The 18,651-nt window shown below is 45.6% G+C and overlaps 1 protein-coding gene across 2 annotated transcripts in view; it reads left to right on the top strand.

Moving 5' to 3' along the window:
• LOC146797862 (ubiquitin-like modifier-activating enzyme 1) overlaps positions 1 to 18,651 on the top strand; it is a 1,073,449-nt gene that overhangs the window by 458,150 nt on the left and 596,648 nt on the right. For both annotated transcript variants that reach the window (XM_085625059.1, XM_085625060.1), the window contains exon 19: positions 11,796 to 11,985. In XM_085625059.1, coding sequence (XP_085481185.1) covers positions 11,796 to 11,985 — 190 coding nt within the window. The remainder of the gene's footprint in view (positions 1 to 11,795; positions 11,986 to 18,651) is intronic.

Here is an 18,651-nt window from a genome sequence, read left to right on the forward strand (position 1 = left end):
GTTCATGTAAAAATCCAAGGTGAAATCCGACAGACACCTCACCATACTTGACAGAAAGCACCTGTTCCCAACTCTTTATAACATAACACATTTATGAGGGGGTTGTAACAGCCCAACCCCCCCCCCCCCCACAGCAGATTTGCATTATGCAAGCTTCTTACTGTTTATGCATTGTGGCCAGATGACTTAAATTTCCACAGGATGTTTTCCCGCCTGTGACAGCATGGCTCCCTCAGTGCTTAGTTTGAGCTGGTTGTTTCCAGTGCTCGGCACCGGCACTAAATTTTCAGCACCAGCACCAGTCCACCACATGGTGGTGCTGTCTGTTCAATTTTGAATGGAGCACTACAACAATTTTTATTGTCAGTTCGCATTGAAAGTGAATAAAGCCAGCCTCTCACTCCATTATCATAGCTATGTGTGGCCTGAAATAGTCTGAATTGTCATACTTGTAGGAGTGCGATGGTTAGGTCTTACGTTGGCACTGTCATTGCCAGCGCCGGCAGGGGCAATGGGTGGTGCAGGCTGTAGTGGTCTTCCACGAAGGGCCCTGGCACTTATGTTATTTTTTTATTTATTACAAATTAGGCACTGGGATCCCTCCTTCCTAACTAACTTCCATTCCCACTCAATACAAGGTAAGTTGCTTTAACTTGTAAAATCTCTTACTTAATTCTGCTCCTCTGCAATCTCAAATCCAAGAGTACCTATTATGTGAAGGAGTACACACACTCCTGCAGGCAAAAAGTACATTGCAAACAGGGGCTCAGCTTCCATTGGTGCATCAGGTACAGTGGCACCGAGGCACAGAGGCCTGAGAGATCCACTGAACCATGAATACTGCGGTATTTCACAGTTCAAACAGCGGCCAGGGTGCCTATTTCTTCCCTTGCACTAGGGCCTATGACACACAGACTACACCACTGATTGCAAACACAGTGACAAACGAATGGTACTGTGATAGAAAAAAGTAATGTGAAGGAAACACTATTGCACCAGAAACTCATTCAATGAAAGCCATTTTGGAAAGATGGGAGCAGTATTTTAATGAAGGTAATTGCAAGGTTTTCTGCCTCTTCCAAAAATCTTAAATTCACATGATTGTTAAAAATTTATTGCGTCATTGCACCCAGTCCAACACCAAGGTAAGCTTTCGATTTGCTCTTGGCCAGAGTTCAGGCCTCTAAAAACCATTACAGAGAGTAAGATCTAAGCCCTATAAAAACAGTTAACTTTGGAACATATTAACCCTATTAGCCTATGAAGATGGGTGTGATCCTCTGCACAGCTGTATGGAGCAACTACAGTTCACAACATCAGGTGTAAGATTGGACAGGTGGAGAACACTAGCCTACATGCCAACCATAGGGATACCTCTTGACGAGGACAAGAACCACCACTTCACCTCAGAATGAGTGTAGCCAAAGTACGGCTGGAAGACTGCAGGCAGAACTGGAGTCCTGAAACATCCCGAGGCTGATGGCAGAAGAACTGAGAAGGAGCTGGGACTGCTGGGTGACTATGAACTAATAATAATAATAATTCCACATTTGTTAAGTCCGCACTCATCACCCCTAAGGGTATCCAGGCGCTGAGGGGCAGTCGGGGAGATTAAGTGAGTTACTGCCCAGAGTCACATGATGCTGAGCTGCTGCAGGGGATCCAACTGTGAGCCCCGTGCTCCGGAGTCAGCTGCTCTGGCCGCTGCGCCACACCTCTCCTTAAACTGACTGACTGGGCCACTAACGTTGTGTCTGTGGCGTGGCCAAGTTGAAGGCATAGTGAGTATAGAAGAATTAAAGGAGCAGAATAACTGAAGCAAAAAGTAATACAAGCCAAAACCATCTGATTCTGGGAAACTAGATGGAGGGTGGTGTGGAACCACTAACAACAAGTGTGAAGCAGAACATGAATAGATTTGCTCTGTTTATGCTCCAATCGGTGTGTTGCAGCCAGGGCCATCTGGATGTCAAAACACTACCCCAGAAGGCATGCATATTATAGAGAACTCCCAGAGAGGAAGTGCTGAGTGTAGACAATATTCTCCTGCACCTGCTGGAAGACAGTATCTGTCAGAGGTTTTATACAGTTTTGGGAGACTTTAACTATCATTTGGAGGTACTCCTGAATCCAGATACAGCCACCCTGTTAGACATTATGAATAGCGTTGAACTTACTCAACCGGTTATTGATCCTACTCACTTGGCAGGACATACGCTTGATGGCATTTTTACTAACCATCCCGGCTTGCAGGTCACAGGAGTTAGGCCTTTGATATAGACTGATCATTCGGCCATCCTGTTTGACCTTGCTAGTCAGGGACATGTCCCAGGGGGGCAATGAGCAAGAAACAAATTGAGTTCCGACCCTGGAATAGAATGGATACTGGAGCGCTCCAAGATCTCCTCACTGCCTCCCTTACTCACTCAAGTCTAGGAGCAGAGGAGGGGGCGATCTCCTATACGAGATGGGTTGATAATGCCTGTAATAAGCTAGCTCCATCCAGGAGCATTAGACCCAAGAGACTTACTCCGTCGGCCCCCTGGTTTTCAGAGGAACTGAAACAGGGTAAACATACTTGTAAACGGCTGGAACCTTTATGGAGGAAAGATTACAAGGAAACTGATAAGCTGGCGTATAGGAAAGGTTTAGCAAACTACAAACAACTACTGTTTGTTATTAAACAAAATATTTTTGTTAATAAAATTGAGCTTGCTAAAGACTCAGCCAAAGCTCTTTTCAAAACTGTTCTGGATCTGTCCTCCCCACGTCCTGTCCGACTACAGCCAAGCGTGGAACTCTGTGAAAGGATCGCCTCCTTTTTTTTAAATAAAGTAGAAGTGATCTTTTCGGCCTTGAATGGTTCTTCGACAGGGTGGAGTGACCAGGTCGAGGGTGATCAGGGGGGGAAGTATGCCCCTAATGCAGTCCTCGAGAAATTTGAGGTTCTGCCTCTCGATCAGGTACGCGCTCTCTTGGAAACGGCTAGATCTGGATCACCTTATGACCCTTGCCCGGTGTCCATTGCTAAGTCAGTAGTTGAACCACTGAGTAAAGCCCTTACTCCAGTGTTTAACTCTATGATTGAGATCGGATGTTTTCCCAGGCTTTGGAAAAAGGCTTCAATCTTACCACTCCTTAAAAAGCCCAAATTAGACCCAACGGAACCCTCTAACTTTCGCCCAATATCTAGGCTCCCGTTACCAGCCAAAATGGTTGAAAAGGCCTTAAATACACAACATGGGGCCTTTCTTCTCAGATCCCAGACGCTGGATGAAACACAGTATGGTTTTCGAAGCGGCCATAGCACAGAATCAGCACTTCTGAAAACCACGGAAGAGATCAGAAGGGCTGTAGATTCGGGAGGAAGGGCAGCCTTGATATTATTAGATCTATCCGCTGCTTTTGACACGGTCCACCATCAGCGTTTGTTGGATCGGCTAAAGGCATGCGGACTTCAGGGCAAGGCCTGGAATCTCATAAAATCTTTCCTTGCTGATAGATCCCAGGTGGTCTCCATGGGTGATTTCTGTTCAAGACCGTTCATCTTGCCTTGCGGGGTCCCTCAGGGTTCTTCCCTGAGCTCGACCCTGTTTAATATTTACGTGTCCTCACTGGCCCCCATTATTAAGACCTTGGGCTTTGATCTAACATCCTACGCAGATGATACCCAAATTGTGGTATCCTTGCAGCCAGGACAGGAGGGCAGCATGGAAAACAGATTTCACGATTGCATGATGGCAGTGAGTCACTGGATGGCGGAAAACTGCCTAAAGCTGAACTCTGATAAAACAGAGGTCATAATGTTTGGAAATGCTCCAAACTTTTGGAATGCAAAATGGTGGCCAGTTAGTATGGGGAAACTTCCAGTCCCAGTTCAAAAAGTAAAAAAATTGGGAGTAATTGTGGATGACAAGCTGAATTTGGGGGCCCAAATTAACTCAGTCTCTACGACGTTTGTTTTGCGGACTGTGAAAAATATTCTGCCTTACCTGCCGGCAGGAAGTCAGAAAACAGTGGTCTCTGCCTTGGTGATGTCTAAGCTTGACTACTGCAACAGCCTTTATTTGAACATTCAGGAACGTTTTCTGAACAAACTGCAAAGGCTACAAAACGCAGCTGCCAGATTGTTGACCGGGACCCCGAAATTTGCAACAATTTCCAAGGAAATTCAGAAGCTACACTGGCTTCCAGTCAGGAAGAGGATACTTTTCAAAACATTGAGTACTGTTTTTAAAGCTCTCCATGGGACCGGGCCTGACTATCTGCAAAAGCAATTAAAGTGGTATACACCTACTAGAAATCTGCGTTCATTGGGTGCTAAAATGGCATCTATCCCCAAGATAAAAAAGCTCTCCTGGGGAGGCCGAAGATTTGTCTTTGGGGCAGCTAAGGCGTGGAATGATCTCCCGGCTCAGCTTAGAAATCTGCCAGATCTGCTGTCCTTTAGAAGGGCATTAAAAACCTGGTTATTTATCCATTAAACCTGCTCAATCCATAGTCCGACTCCTTGGTAATTTAGCTAGTAGGATTTGGTAACAGCGCCAGGACACCTCAGGGTAACCGTTGCGCTTTATAAATTAATTAACATAACATAACATGCGCAGTACACCTGTTGCCTGGAGAAGACTGTATTCTCCTCTGTGCTGCCACTGTTTCTGTGGCTTATGAATCCTTAGTGCCTACAGGTCCAGTGAGTGATTGGCAGTGAGGGCAGAATAGACAGCCTTGAACAAAACATAGCTGTGCATGATGACTAAATGAAAAGAGCATAGGAAGCCTAGTGTGCTTGGAGCCTGATACAAACACTTTTTCTGGTGTAACCAGACCAAAATGCATTAGCTTTAGCAATGTTACCCTGTGCCACACTTAAAAGCTAAAGTCATTTTGCTAATGTTGTATTGCAGTAATTTGGTTTCAGTAGCTGGTGGATTTGATTACCTGTGAAAGTCAAGGCACAGATGGCACACCTGCTATGAAACCTATTTGTTGACAGACTGATCATGTCCAGAAGATACTGGGCTCAATATTTAGAGTCATTGACTGGTCTAGGTGCCAGTACACCTTGAGATCCTCAGCTGACTCAAAAATTGATGGGGGTGGTTACTCAGAACCCTCTAGACAAAGTCAATATTTTCCAGTGGTGGGGCACCCACAAGGATGGCGGCACTCACCACTGGGCACCGGATGGGCCAGTGTACTTCTGCCAACATGCAAATGCTGGGTAGGGACAGGGGATTCAAAGAGTGACTTCTTCAGAACCATTTGGGCTCGCTTCTCCAGCTAAGGGGTGAAGTTAGTATGATCCTCTAGACCTCTGGTGACACCCAGAAGATGCACACATGCTCCTAGAGCATGGACTTGGGGGGATCATGGATGAAGAAGTCTCAGCCTTCGTTATGTTGTAATGGTGATGAGCTTCCGCTTGGCCTTGATGTCATTGTGCAATAATGATGCTTGTCCTGATCAGCCGATTGTGGTGTCCTCGTGCTCTGCAGCAGACAGCGTCTTGGGGCTGGCAGCCAGGGTTCCTCATAGTTCCCTAAGCTCTGAACCTAGCTGGTGCAGGGCCCTTCCTCCTGAAACCGAGGCCCAGCTTCTTCCCCAGACACACAAGTCCATCTGACACACTGCAACTTTCCCTCAGGTTCAAGAGAGTAACAGCCAGCATAGATTTCATTCCTACTTCTTGGTTTATTGCTGTGCCACTCTCCTAGATGTCGAGAAAACCACTGGTCCTCCTACAACAGGGAAGTACTTATTTACCCCTGATGGCCAGACTAGTCGAATCAGGGGTCTGCTGCTTTTGGATTCCTAAGTGCCTGTTGGTAGTAGAGGCATGTTTCCTGCTTGTTCCCATTCATTAGCACCATGTGAGGGGAGGTTGCTGCCTCTCTGCCTTTGAGTGATAGTGGCATCTGGTAAATCTTATTTCCCGCAAGGTGTGCAAATTGGCTTGAATCGAAGAAGCTGCTGCTGTGATGTGCCATGAGATGTCCAATGCCCAGTAAATGGGTTTGGGGTTGCCTTAGAAGAGGAAAAAACTTTCAGTGAATGTATGCTAAAAAAAACCTAACAAAATAAATAAATAAAACCTGATTGAAACAAGGGCAAGGGGCTGGTTAACCTTAACTCACCAGGCTTTTACGAGTATCCGGGAGTGGGACAGGGAAGCTGAAATGTCTAGCATACCAAATATCAGCTTTTTTTTTTTACAGCAAGCACACTGCCCCACCACTTGATGCTCATTCAATGAAACAAACTCAAATTCGACAAACAGGACAAATACCGCCATCATGCATATCCGTGACATGATGTAGGACAAAGCATCTCATTTATGGGAGAAGCCAGTTTGTAGGGAGGAAGCTGGTAGGGGTAATCCCTCCTTAGGGTACAGGTACCACCGACTATAGATTATGAACACGCCACTGTCAGACTGATGTAGTTTGGATAGAGAATGTAGTAGTTGCTCTCGAAAATGAGGGGAGAACTTTGAGTTTCCCCCTCGACTTCAGATCCCAGGTCTGTGTGTCGATTGGTTGGTTCCTCATTGGGCTTACGTGACGTTTGAGCTCAGAGAGAGAAAAACAGTGTATCAACCAGAAATAGAAAAGGGGCCTTTCATTCTTACTTGGAGGTATGATGATGCATTGGAGTTTTCCTGGATGGTGCCGTGAATTCTCAATATTTTTGTGTCAAAGGCAGTTAACAGGACATCTCATAGTTGAAGTGAGACCAGAGAAGACATTTTTTACTAACTCTGGTCTTGTGTTAGACTTTGAAAAGTTTGCTTGTATGGTGTGTTGTCTAGCTGATTCAAGAAGCGAAATGTGACTTTCCCCCCTGCGTAGCTCTCTGCTATGGTCTTTCGTGTGTATTTTGCATTGATCCCATTTTATTCTGACCTACATTTTCCCCAGCAGCATTCCAGGTTTTGCCCCTTCCTCTTCATCTTTCCCAGTTCTAAGTTGAGCCATCCGTTGGACGCCTTCAGCGCAGTTTTTTTAAAATCTCCCACAAGAGGTTAACACATTGGAAATTTTGCTGATATTGGTGTGTGAGTTGATAGGTAATGAGGTGGTACCTGTCCCTTTGGTGGAGGCGTTTTTACTGCTGGGTGGACATCTTTGAATCTTGCCTGACACAATTTGTGGAGTGATCATATTAGCATTGGGATTGGATGTGCTGCAAGGCCTTGACAAGTGGAGCTTGGTTTCCTTGGTATTTCTATAGAGATGAGCAAGTGGTCCAACCATAAAAACTGTCTTGTTCAGCGTGAAAACCAGATCTAGTATGTATTCGTTCTTGTGGCTCATGACTTTTATTTTCTGCTTGAGTCCATGGCTTCCTGGTTTTGAGGGGCATCACCGGCAAATGTGTGTCATTTATCTACCAACAGGTTGAAGCCCTCCTAGAAGGATGATCTTCTGACACTTGGCTTCAAGGTCTGTGCACAAAGGGGGTACATCCTCCTTGAACTGGGAGTTGTATCCTGGTCTGCAGCACAATATTGACAGGCTGAAGGAGTAGTAAGGACGGGGAGTGCGCTGCACCCTTAGGCGTTGGAATGGACAATAGGCCAAGTCAGGCAAGCTGTGCTGCTGCACTCTTGTTTGCGCTGTGACGGTTTAATGAAGAGGACACAGGGTGTTGAGTGGACAGATTTTATAACAAGCATTGGCATAGTCAATAGGTCTCGCCTTTGGGACCTTATAAGTGTTTAGCCATGCAACAGTTGCATAACTAAATACTTATAAGCTCCCAAAAGCGAGACCTATTGGCTATGCAAAGCGGCCGCGAAAGTGAAAGTAACCGCGGTAAAGCGCGGCGCGCGCGCCCGCGCACATGCACTGTTGCTCTAGGCTGGCCTGGTAGCACTTTTTGGAGCCCTCTCAATAAGTCTTGCCAGACCAGCGTATGCGCTGGGTCAGGCGAGACCTAAAAAGTAGCAGAGTGCAGCAAAGTCGCTCCACTGTGTTCAGCGACTGGGAGAGAATTGTGCTATACCATACAGAGCAATATCTACTAAGACATTGCGTTGCTGCTCTCTCTCCCTGCTTTGGCGCAGAAATAGGCTACCTAGCGCTACACAAACACCTTTGTACAAAAGTGCAAAAGTTTGTGTGGTGCGTAGTATAAGTTTTGTATTGTAGAGATACTCTTCCAGTACAAAATACAATCCCTAGATAAACCTTTAAATGTCTCATACATTGGAGGTGTGAAGCACAGTGCGGCAGACAAACAATATATGAAAAGTCAGGAGAAATTAAAAGATTTGTCCTACTTAGCACCTGCCTCAAGGAGGTGTAATCTTTTGCCGGAAAGCCCTGTCTAATAGTTTTAGTACAAAAGGGGTTTGAGTCAAAAAACACAGGTGGTAGGGAGGAAATGACCATAGACAAACTATGGGACGCCTCCGTGACACAAAGTAGTGCAAAGATCTATGTACATTACTTTAAAGGATACGTTCCATCACAGATAAAGTGTGGCACTGGAAAGTAACTACTTAATCAAGGCTTTGCATCACTTTGTACTGGTCCAAATTCTTGATAAGTCTGCCCCATAGTTTCTTGGTGCCTCCAAGCTTCTCCAGTTCAACTGTACAGCGCACCACTGTTCTTAGCTTGCTGCTGCACCAAGCTACTGCCTGGACACACCATGAAGGACCTTTTATAAGTTAAAGTCTGCTTCACTTGCCAGTATTCCTAGGCTGCCAAAGTCCCTGAAGGTGACGTCTGCATTCACGGGGTATTCTGTTGACCACCCATCATATTACTGGGATTCATTGCCTCTCAGTCCTCTCCCATTCCCAGAAAGGGAAAGCCAACCTGTTCCAGGATTGGAAGTCAGAAAGCTTACTGCAAAGAGGAGATAAACTGATTACCCGCTACCCATACCGACATGAAGTGCTTAATTTGCAAAGGAATAAGTGCCGGGCCAAAAGTTTTGCTATGAAGCCCGCGGCCGATGCTATCGAGGGCCTGGGTGCGAATACCAAGACTACATAGTCTTGATTCCACCTCATGCTTCTTTAATCCACTACCAGACACTACCTGTCCCTCTTACATTTTTTTTATCCCTGCTTTCTCGCTTTGTTGCTGTTTTTCCACGTTTCTCTTATTCTTTTTTCCCTATTTTGTGTTTTTCGCTCTCTTGCTCAGGGTCAAAGTCTGATAAAGAAAAAAAAGGGCCGGTCCCCCAAAATGAGTGACAGTGGGCGCCACCTGCAATCACCGGCTCAAATTAAGCACTGCCAACATGCCACCAAACATGTAGCTGGTCACTGTAATACGGTTTGAATATGACCCTAAACTAATGGCACCAGCTTCAGAGGACAAACCAGCCCACGTGAAAACAGCGCCAAGAAACCTAATAATTGACCAACGTAGCACTTTATAAAAACTGCAACATAACAAAACATAACTGAGCTAGATTCCCTGCCCCCATTGTGTGGTAGCTCTGCGGCTGCGGTGATTCTGGACTGACCGGAACATTTGAAGGCTCAGTGCAAAAACTGGAAATGTGCAAAAGTGAGGCACCAGGGTTTGCATGAATGAACTGCTGTTGGGGGAGGAGCCTTGAATTTGATTGACATGTCACTCACTATCCCTCATCGTGGCGCAGTGGCCATACCCTTGGGCCTTACCTTTCACGCACTGACGAGGCCAGGGAGTGAAAAGTAAGCACTATATGCTTTTTATTCTGCTCTGCCACCTCCAGCAGACCCTCGGAGCAGGGAAAGGTCAGGGTGGACTTGGTGTGTGAAGGGAAAAAAATGTCTCGAGGTGATCCTGGCTTAGAGAAGGAGTGAATGTGCCATGATGACAAATTCTCATTTTACTCAAAGAAATGATTCCATTAGAGGGAAACACGGAATTAAAGACACCCAAAGAGTCAAATGTCCTCTCTTATAGGTGGGGCCGATGCTCATTGCTTACTGGAGAGACAGTGTGCCTGTACCTGCTTCTAATTTCCTGTGCGCTCAGCCCAGCACCTTTCGCCCACATTGTGTTCAATAATTCATAGATAACAGAATGAATTCGCCGAAGGTGAGTTAGAAGAGGGCGGGACCAAGAGCAGGTGCTGGCATCGCCAGGTGTGTGGGGAACCCATGAAAGAGGCAACCGAGGGCGCGTGCCAAGCTCCAGGCAGGCAGCTGGTACTGTGCCAGTCCCTAGCACTCCTCTGACACAGTCACCGATTCCGGACCCTCAGGGGAGGTGAGTCCTCGTGTGCTCACCCTCTTCCTGTTATCCCAGGTGATCCTCCGGCCCTTTCCGCTGAGTGTCCCCCCCGAGGCGCCCTCTGTACCAGAGAGTAGTGGGCTCATGCCCAGGTGGGGCGTGGGAGGCCATGAGACACTGTTCAAGAGTGATGCTTTAGCTTGGTTTATTTCCCAAAACCTCCCCATCTGCATTCATTCTGCGCCCCCAGCACCTAAGGTGGCCTACTAGCCCTCCTTCGCCTTACAGTGCCCGCTTGTATCCCAGGAGCCAGACTGCTCCAGGACCTTATGTCACCCAGCCCTGAATAGAGAGCCCGTGCTCCAAGACCTCATCTAGGAGCCAACTAGAAATCCTAAACTGGGGTGTGCTTGGGATTCATTTCCCACCTGGCACAGTAAGGAAATCCCGAAGCTGGTGGAACAGTCTCCCTCCATGCTTCAGTCTTGGAGCCTGCAATGCCCATCCCCTGTCGAGGTTGGTAATCAATTCTAATGTTCCAAGAACCATGTTTCAAAGCACTTAAAAAACTCAGGCACCAGTGCAGCTTAGAGCTGCAGAATACCCTGGACTCAAGCACCGGTGCGGCTTAGAGCTACACTATATCCTAGAACAGCAGCTTAGAGCTGCTCTATAAACTGGACTCAAGCACTGGTGCAACTTAGAGCAGCAGATTACCCTGAACCCAAACACTTATGTAACTTATAGCTGCTCTGTATTCTAGATGCAAGCACCAGGACAATTAGGGAGCTGTTGAATACCCTGGTTTCAAGCACTGGTACAGCTTAGAGCTGCACTATACCCTATACTCAAGCCCTGGTGCAGCTTAGAGCTGCTGTATACTCCAGACCCAAGCATTGTGCAGCTTAAAGCTGCACTATACCCTGGACACAAGCACTGGTGCGGATAGAGCTGCAGAGAACCCTGTACTCAAGCACTGGTGCATCTTTGAGCTGCTCTGTGTTCTAGATGCAAGCACCAGGACAGCTTAGAGCTGCTGACTACCCTGGGCCCAAGTTCCTATGCACCTTCGAGCTTCAAAATACCCTGGACTCAAGAACCAGGACTGCCTGTGATTGCTTAATATCCATTGCTCCTCCCACTAAACCCTAACCATTAAATAATATAACAATATGACTTCTGAAATTGCCCTTCTTAACCCCTTCGCTGCGGCGCGAATTCCGCCGCAGCGCCGGGGGGGTTTGGGGGCAGCACGGTGGCGCGGTGCTCATGACGGAACCGCGCCGTCATGAGTCACGGGCGAGCTGTGCTCATGACGGCGTGGTTCCATCACGACTCCGCCCACTCTCTAATTCGCCCGCACAGGCGGGGAATTCGAGCCGCGTGGGAGGAGCGGCCGCTCCATGACGGAACCACGCCGTCATGAGCACACGGTGCCCGTGGCTCATGACGGCGTGGTTCCGTCAAGGGCACACAAGGGGTTAATAAAAGATATTGTAGTGCACTGAAGCAAGGGCCCTACACCCATGCAGAGCATTATACCAGTTGGTAAAGTATCAGGAGTTGCATGGATATGCCTTTCAATATGAAACCTCGGTTTATCTTTTTCAGGAGAGTCACTTGGGTTACATTGTCGCAGCTGCCAATCTTCACGCAGAGAACCACAAGATCCGTGGCTCCAGAGACCGAGATGCTGTCAGGCGGATCCTGGAGACAGTCCATATCCCTCCATTCCAGCCAAAAGCAGGCGTAACTATACACGTCACTGATGAGGAGGCAGCAGAGGCCACAGAAGACATTGGTAAGAAACCAACACCGTTGGACTTTCCAGAACTTCCTCAGCAAAAACATAGCTCCAACTTGAGACTAGGCATGCTTTCCAGTATCCTTCATTCCGACCCCATATAACTTTGAAACTACACCTTATGGAACTAAAAACCACATATCCAAATCTCTCAGCAATGGGCACCAGCAGAAGAGGGACTTTTGTAGTGAATAAGTAATGTAAACATCCACCCATGTTCCCCAGTGATCTCCTTATGTTAGCCAAACTTGAGAAGCCCGGTAGGACCATGAGAAAAAAGTGGAAAGAGGTCAAAATGGTCATATTTAGCTGAATATATCCATTGGTTTTTGGTAGCCATTAAAAGTGTATTTTTCATATTCAGGCCTGTTTCACCGAACAATAGTAGATACCCAGGTCCAGTCCATGCTCAACTCTCTGATTGATGCTGTCACATTGAAATAATTCCAGATAAGTCATGTCCCAAAGGAGGTGGAAGAGGCGTGCTATCAAATATTTAGATGTTACAGATGCCTTCCTTGGAGAAATGCAGCTAAAAATAAAAGTTGTAAGCATTGTAAACATTCACTACCTACAAACCTTTTGGGGCATATGTGATACATTTATTAAATCCCTGGAACAGTTAAGACAAAACAGCTTTAATGTTATTTATATGGAATTTATAGAGCGCGCCTACAATAAAAAGGTTTTTTGGCGCTAAACTAATAAGAGGCGGCAGCTAGCAGAAAAATTAGCTATAAGCTTGTCTAAACAGCCAAGTTTTAAAAGTTCCCTAAACCTTACGTATTTGGGTGTAGATTTGGTGTGAGGGGTGAGAATGCTCCATGTATGGGGAGCCATCACCGAGAGTCTGGCCCCACCCAGCCTCTTCCTTTTACATCTTGGGACAGTTAATAGGTTCAGGTGGGCTGATCTGAGGTAACAATTGGGGGTGTAGCACTGAATTCTAGAGGACATAAAGGCCAGAATTTTTGTCATGGAGGGATTTGAAGAAGATGCCGCCTGTTTTGAAGAAAGTCCTCTGGGAAACTGGGAGCCAATGTAGCTTTTCCATTAGAGGCTTAGTATGGCAATGGCTAGGTTGACGAAAATCTAGCTGAGCTGTCAGGTTTTGTGCTATTTGCAGTCTACAGTTGAGGCCGATTGGAATTTCTAGATAGAGGGCATTTGCATAGTCTTTCCGAGACATAACTAAGGCAATGATGATTTGAATGACGGCTTTAAAAGTAAAGTATCCCCTGATTTTCCTGATTCTCTGAAGTTTGAGAAAGCATGAGGAAGTCGCTGCTCCAGTCTGTGAGGATCCCAAGACTCTTCACAACTTTCCTGAGTGCTGGGGACCCTATCTTGGGGGGCTAGAAGTAGGGATTCCATTGATGGAGTTTATTTTTTGTAACAACAATTTTTGTTTTGTCAGAGTTTAACTTCAACTGATGGCTGTTCATCCTGTCCTAAATATATAGCATAGTGATTTTTAAAAATTCCATGATATTCTCAATGGTGAAAAGCAGCTTCATATCATCAGCGTAGTTGTAAATGTTCATCTTTCGCTGCTATAGGGAGAGTAACAGTGGGCGAATGTAAAGATTAAAAAGATGAGGGGATAGGAAAGATCCCTGTGGCACTCCACAACTTAATTGGACCTTTGATGAACAGAAAGGAGAGAGACGTACAGATGGAGAACTGTCTTCAAGAAAAGATTTCATCCAATTCACTGCAGTACCTTGCAGGCCTGTGGCCTTTACGCGGTCAATCAAAATAACGTGGTCAACTGTGTCAAAGGCCACTGATAGGTGTAGTAGGACCAGTGGCTGTGTGATGCCTCGATCTTCTACTACAGAGAGTACGACTGTTTCTGTTGAGTTAGCAGGATAAAAGCCAGCCTGGTGGGGGTCGAGGAAATTAGAATCCTCTCGGAGAAGCTGAGCAACATGGGTCTCTAATAGCTTTGCCAATAAAGAAGTAAAGTGATTGGTCGATAGTTTTTCAAAATTTCGGGGGTCGTCTCCAGGTTTTTTTTTAGGAGAGGGATTACCACAGCCTTCTTAAAGGAGTGTGGGACCTTGCCCTGGCCTAAGGATAGGTTGAGGAAAGAGGTAGCTATATCAGAGAAAATAGAAAATATGTGTATGTATTTTGCTAATGTCAGTGAAGAACAAGAGTGTCATGGGATTTCTCTCTTCCGATGGGGTTATATTGGTTAATGAGCTGGGGGTAATGCTGTCTTTAATCACCTTTATTTAGCAATTAGAAATGAATTCATAGCATTACATACATTTTTGGTGGGAACAACAGGTAAGGTTACTGTGTCCTTTTTTTTGTTTTTTATGTCCTCATATCACCATAGCGTCTGCAAATCTCAGGCTACTCTGTCTGTCCGCCTTATGGTCCGTTGCATTCTCACTTGGCCCCTCCACTCTGAACCACCCAAGTGGGGCCTTCTCCTGGGGTGGTGCCTCGGTGTGATCATCGGAGCTAATTGTTCTGTCTTGGGTTCTTTCCCAAATTCCACTCCATCTGGTGGAGTCAGCCCATATCCCAGATGATCTTCCAGTGTTACATTCCAAGTCCATTCGCCAGGCCCAGTTTACCACTTTGTTCCAGTCTGCGCCCTTCTGAGATGATGGATCCATCCACCGTTTACAGATTTCCCTCTTTGTTACAAGTATCAAGTAGAACAAGAGACCACTCTGCTCCCTGCTCATTAAGTTGTGTGTGGTCGTATCGACTCCCAACAGGACTAATAATGAGTTAAGGGCTTCTGTTACCCCTAAAATGTCTTTTAGGATATTCTTGATGTCACTCCAGAACACTTTTATCCTAGGACACAAAAAGAAAATGTGCTCATCATTGGCTCTTAAAAATCCACCCCTTCTACACCTGGGGGTGGGTAATGGACCAAAGTTAGCGATTTTTAGTAGTGACCAATATAATCCGTTAATAGTAAAAATGTGGTTTTGCTTTAAATTTGCCGGCTTAACAATAGAATGTAATAATTTCAGAGAATCACACCAGATTGGTTGTAAGTGCCCCCCCTGGAAGGTATAACCCCCCACCATATGTGATGATTTCAGTTTCTTATCTTCCGCTTCCAGGAGTTTCCAGTACCATGCGGCAACCTCCCTTTTTATAGATCTTACGCCCTGGAGAGAAAACTCAAATTCCCTTTCCCCTCCAGTCTCCTGTTTCGAGGATGCAAACCAGGAAGATAGCTGCACATATTTGAACGTGAATAGACTATCTCCAACTTTTGCTCTCCGGGCTTTCCCAGGGTAGGATCCCTTGCATTTTTATCAGGTCTCCCCAGGTAACAACCCCTGCCCGCCTTAATGGAAGAGTCAAGCCATCCTTCATGCATTCTGGGGTGCCAGGGGAATCCCATATTGGTGCAAAGTCATAATATTATCCTATGCTGAGCATTTTCCTCACCTTGCACCAAAAGTTAAGTGCTGTCTTTAAAACCTTCAGTTATACCTTTTTAAAGAATTTTGGTACTCCATACTTATACAGAAACCCATCATGATCTACCTCCCTTGTCATTTCTCCTAATAGCATTCCCCAAGTTTAAGGTTACTCTGTCCTGATTGGATAGTTCTCTGACAATTTCAAAGATGCCCTTTGTTTTATTTGCTGAGTTTAGGATTTTATTTGGAGAAACGGTCTATTTAACCTGCAAGATTCGTTTTTGGTAGATTTTTAAGCGTTGGACGAAAAGTTCTTGTTTTCAGGTAGATAAGTGTTTTGCCATTTCCATTCGGACTGCTGAAGTTTACGCTTTCCTGACTTTAGCTCTTCTGAAAACCATTTAGACGCTTCATGATGTAGAATTTGTTTGCTTTTTCGAAGAGGGGAAAGGGTATTTGTGGCTACTATTAGCCAGTCCGATACTGCCCCCTTAAAATCATCCAGGCTCTCAGTAGGACTGGGGAGGGAAAGTGCCAGTGTGTCGCATCGCAGAACATGTTGAGATTTGTGTGATTCCAATCTCTGGAAAGAGTACTTGGACATGTGGTGGGTTTCAGCGAAGTTGAGTCATTTACAATAAACATGATTAGGTGGTGATCTGACGATATCCAAGGAGAGACAGTTCGGATGAATATAGTTAAACTAGCAGATCAAACCTGATGTAAAGTATGGCCTTTAATGTGTTTAGTTTACAACATATGTTGCTCAAAATTAAAACTGATGTGTGTCAGTCAGATCTATGGACATTTGGCCACCAATATCCTCATTCACACAATAATTTTAGGTGGGTAATTTTGAAGTGATCAGTGCTTCGATTAATAAGGAGCAGGAATAGACTTGCTATTAATGGTGATGTTAGTAGCTGAAGTTAATTTGTTCAATATAGTCACAGGCAAATAATGATTTAAAATGCCTCGTTTACTGAGTTTTGACACTAAAGATGGATCAGGTTGATAGCTTCCTGAGACGTTTCTAAGGTCACTAGACGAGTAGCCCAGCTTTCGGGCATAATGGCTGGCCCCTGGCGCCAATCTACTGTGGACAGTCTCAGACGGACTTGTCCTTGAGTGCCGGGGCTCTCGTCAGGAGGCAGCTTGCACCAGCCCATTTCTCATGTTAGTGCTGCCTAAAACAAAACCAACTACAGAACCATGAAAGTTGGGAGAGGATGTGGTGTAATGACCAGAGCTGCCAACTTCAAAGCTAGGGAACCAGGTGTGAGTCTCGGTGTCGGCTCAACAGCCTGTGATTCTGGGCAAATCCCTTAATCTCCCCACAAATTGATGTATCCCTAACTGGTGCTCATGAAAAGTGCCGGTGTTGATGATTAAGTGCCGGTGCTGAGCACCGGAAACCACCAGCTCAAATTAAACACTTCCTACATCCAAGGCTGACTGACGAACTGTTCACCAGTATCTAAATAAGGCCCTTATGCTAAATAGTAGGACATGGGAAGTTAATGTGAGTGCAAAGGAAGTGTTTCTGCACCTCATGGCTGTGAAAAAGAGAAGCATAGTTACATTTGGCAATGTACTTGTCTGCTAAGCTTGCTCCTGCAGGTTATCCTTCTTGCAGAAAATTTGCAGGAGTAAATTTAGGTGATACGATATAATCGTGGAAATCAATGATTTGCCTACATTTCTATGACGTCTGGGGATTTCTATGAATCCACTAAAATTTGGAAATCTGTGCAAATATCAGGATCAAGTCCATTATTCATAAATTTCTGACTTCTAAACGACGATTTCTCAGTCAGCATCCATATTTCTAATTATTATAGCCCTGGTTCACGATTAATCAAAGATTTCAAGAGGATACTTGGTGAAAGGAGAATACCTGGCAAAACCACAAGAAAATATGAAGGTTTTCTTGTAGACTCTAATAGGCAATTTGCCCGCTAGCCTTGTACGGATTTATGAGCATCACTTGAAACTTCCAAAATGAGAGCTTATGCCAGCAAAACAAAGTAACAATATATCCGATGCATAGGGCATTTTCTCCCTGACCTCCTGGGCCATATTTAGTTTTTCCTCCACGAGACCCTAATGCCTTCCAGGGCAGACGCGGGCAGGGAAAATCAGTGGAAGTGGCCTGCTCTTAAGGTGGCTGGACTACAGCAGATGTGACCTGGCCACTCACCGGCAGACAAGGCTGGGTTAATGATTACTGTTAGCTGAAGGAAACGTTTCATCACTGTTCTTGCATTATATTCAAAAGGCAGCTCCTTTGTTATATTCAAACCTAAGGAAACACTTCAAAAATTTGTAATTTCAAATATTGAACTTTGAGGATACCAACCCCATCCTGTCATCCTCTAGGGTGCTGTGCTTCAGGCTCACTTTTTGTACAAATGCATCAGTGGGTAGGCAGGTCACTTATGGTACAGGACAATAAGCAACCACTGTTACATTAAATCTAAGACAAAAGAATCAAAGAGAACAAATTGTTGGCCACAGTCAGTGGCGTGGCTAGATCTTTGGCTGTCCGTGGCGGTCCCTGTGATTGTCGCCCCTTGGTGGCCACATTTAAGAGTGTGGGGGGGGTGTGCTGGCGATTCTTGTGTTTGCTGCCCCGCCACGGCTGCAAGTAAGAGCTGGGGAGAAGGCCACCGCCCCCCCCTTGCTAGGCCACTGACCACAGACCTCTTACAACATGCAGCCACAAACCGCCTGCTGACAGTTTGGAACTTACCTTCATACTGGTCAACCCTACTGAATGAGGCAGTAGGCTATCACTTTTGAACAATTTCTACTTGCTTCTGATATTGCAACATATTCCTGAATCTTTTCAAAGCCTGCTGCCGGTCTGCGATTAGATCACACAACATTGTCTTTTGGGCATATGTTGTGAACTCATTTCAGCTGCAAGCAGAGACAGGCTTTTATTTGAAGGAGTTTTATTTGATGTAATAATACAATTCGGGTTTTGTGTTGAAATTCCGAAAGTTCCCCATTACCAGCACTTGAAAAAGAGGGGGGGTGGGGGGGGGGAATGTTCCTGCTTTCAAAACCAACCCTTAGAAGATTTTTCTTCTGGGTATTTTAAGAAAGCAACAACAGAATTCGCAGTAATGTTTACAGTAACTGAGGCAACAACATTTTTCCTAAAGTTGCGGCTAGCCAACCTCAGACCTTAGGGCCACACTTTTTTGTTCTCAGGCCCGGAATGGCTGAAAAGAGAATAATCTCTCTCGTCCTC

This window comes from Triturus cristatus, chromosome 9 (genome assembly GCF_964204655.1).
Source record: "Triturus cristatus chromosome 9, aTriCri1.1, whole genome shotgun sequence".
Lineage (NCBI taxonomy): Eukaryota > Metazoa > Chordata > Amphibia > Caudata > Salamandridae > Triturus > Triturus cristatus.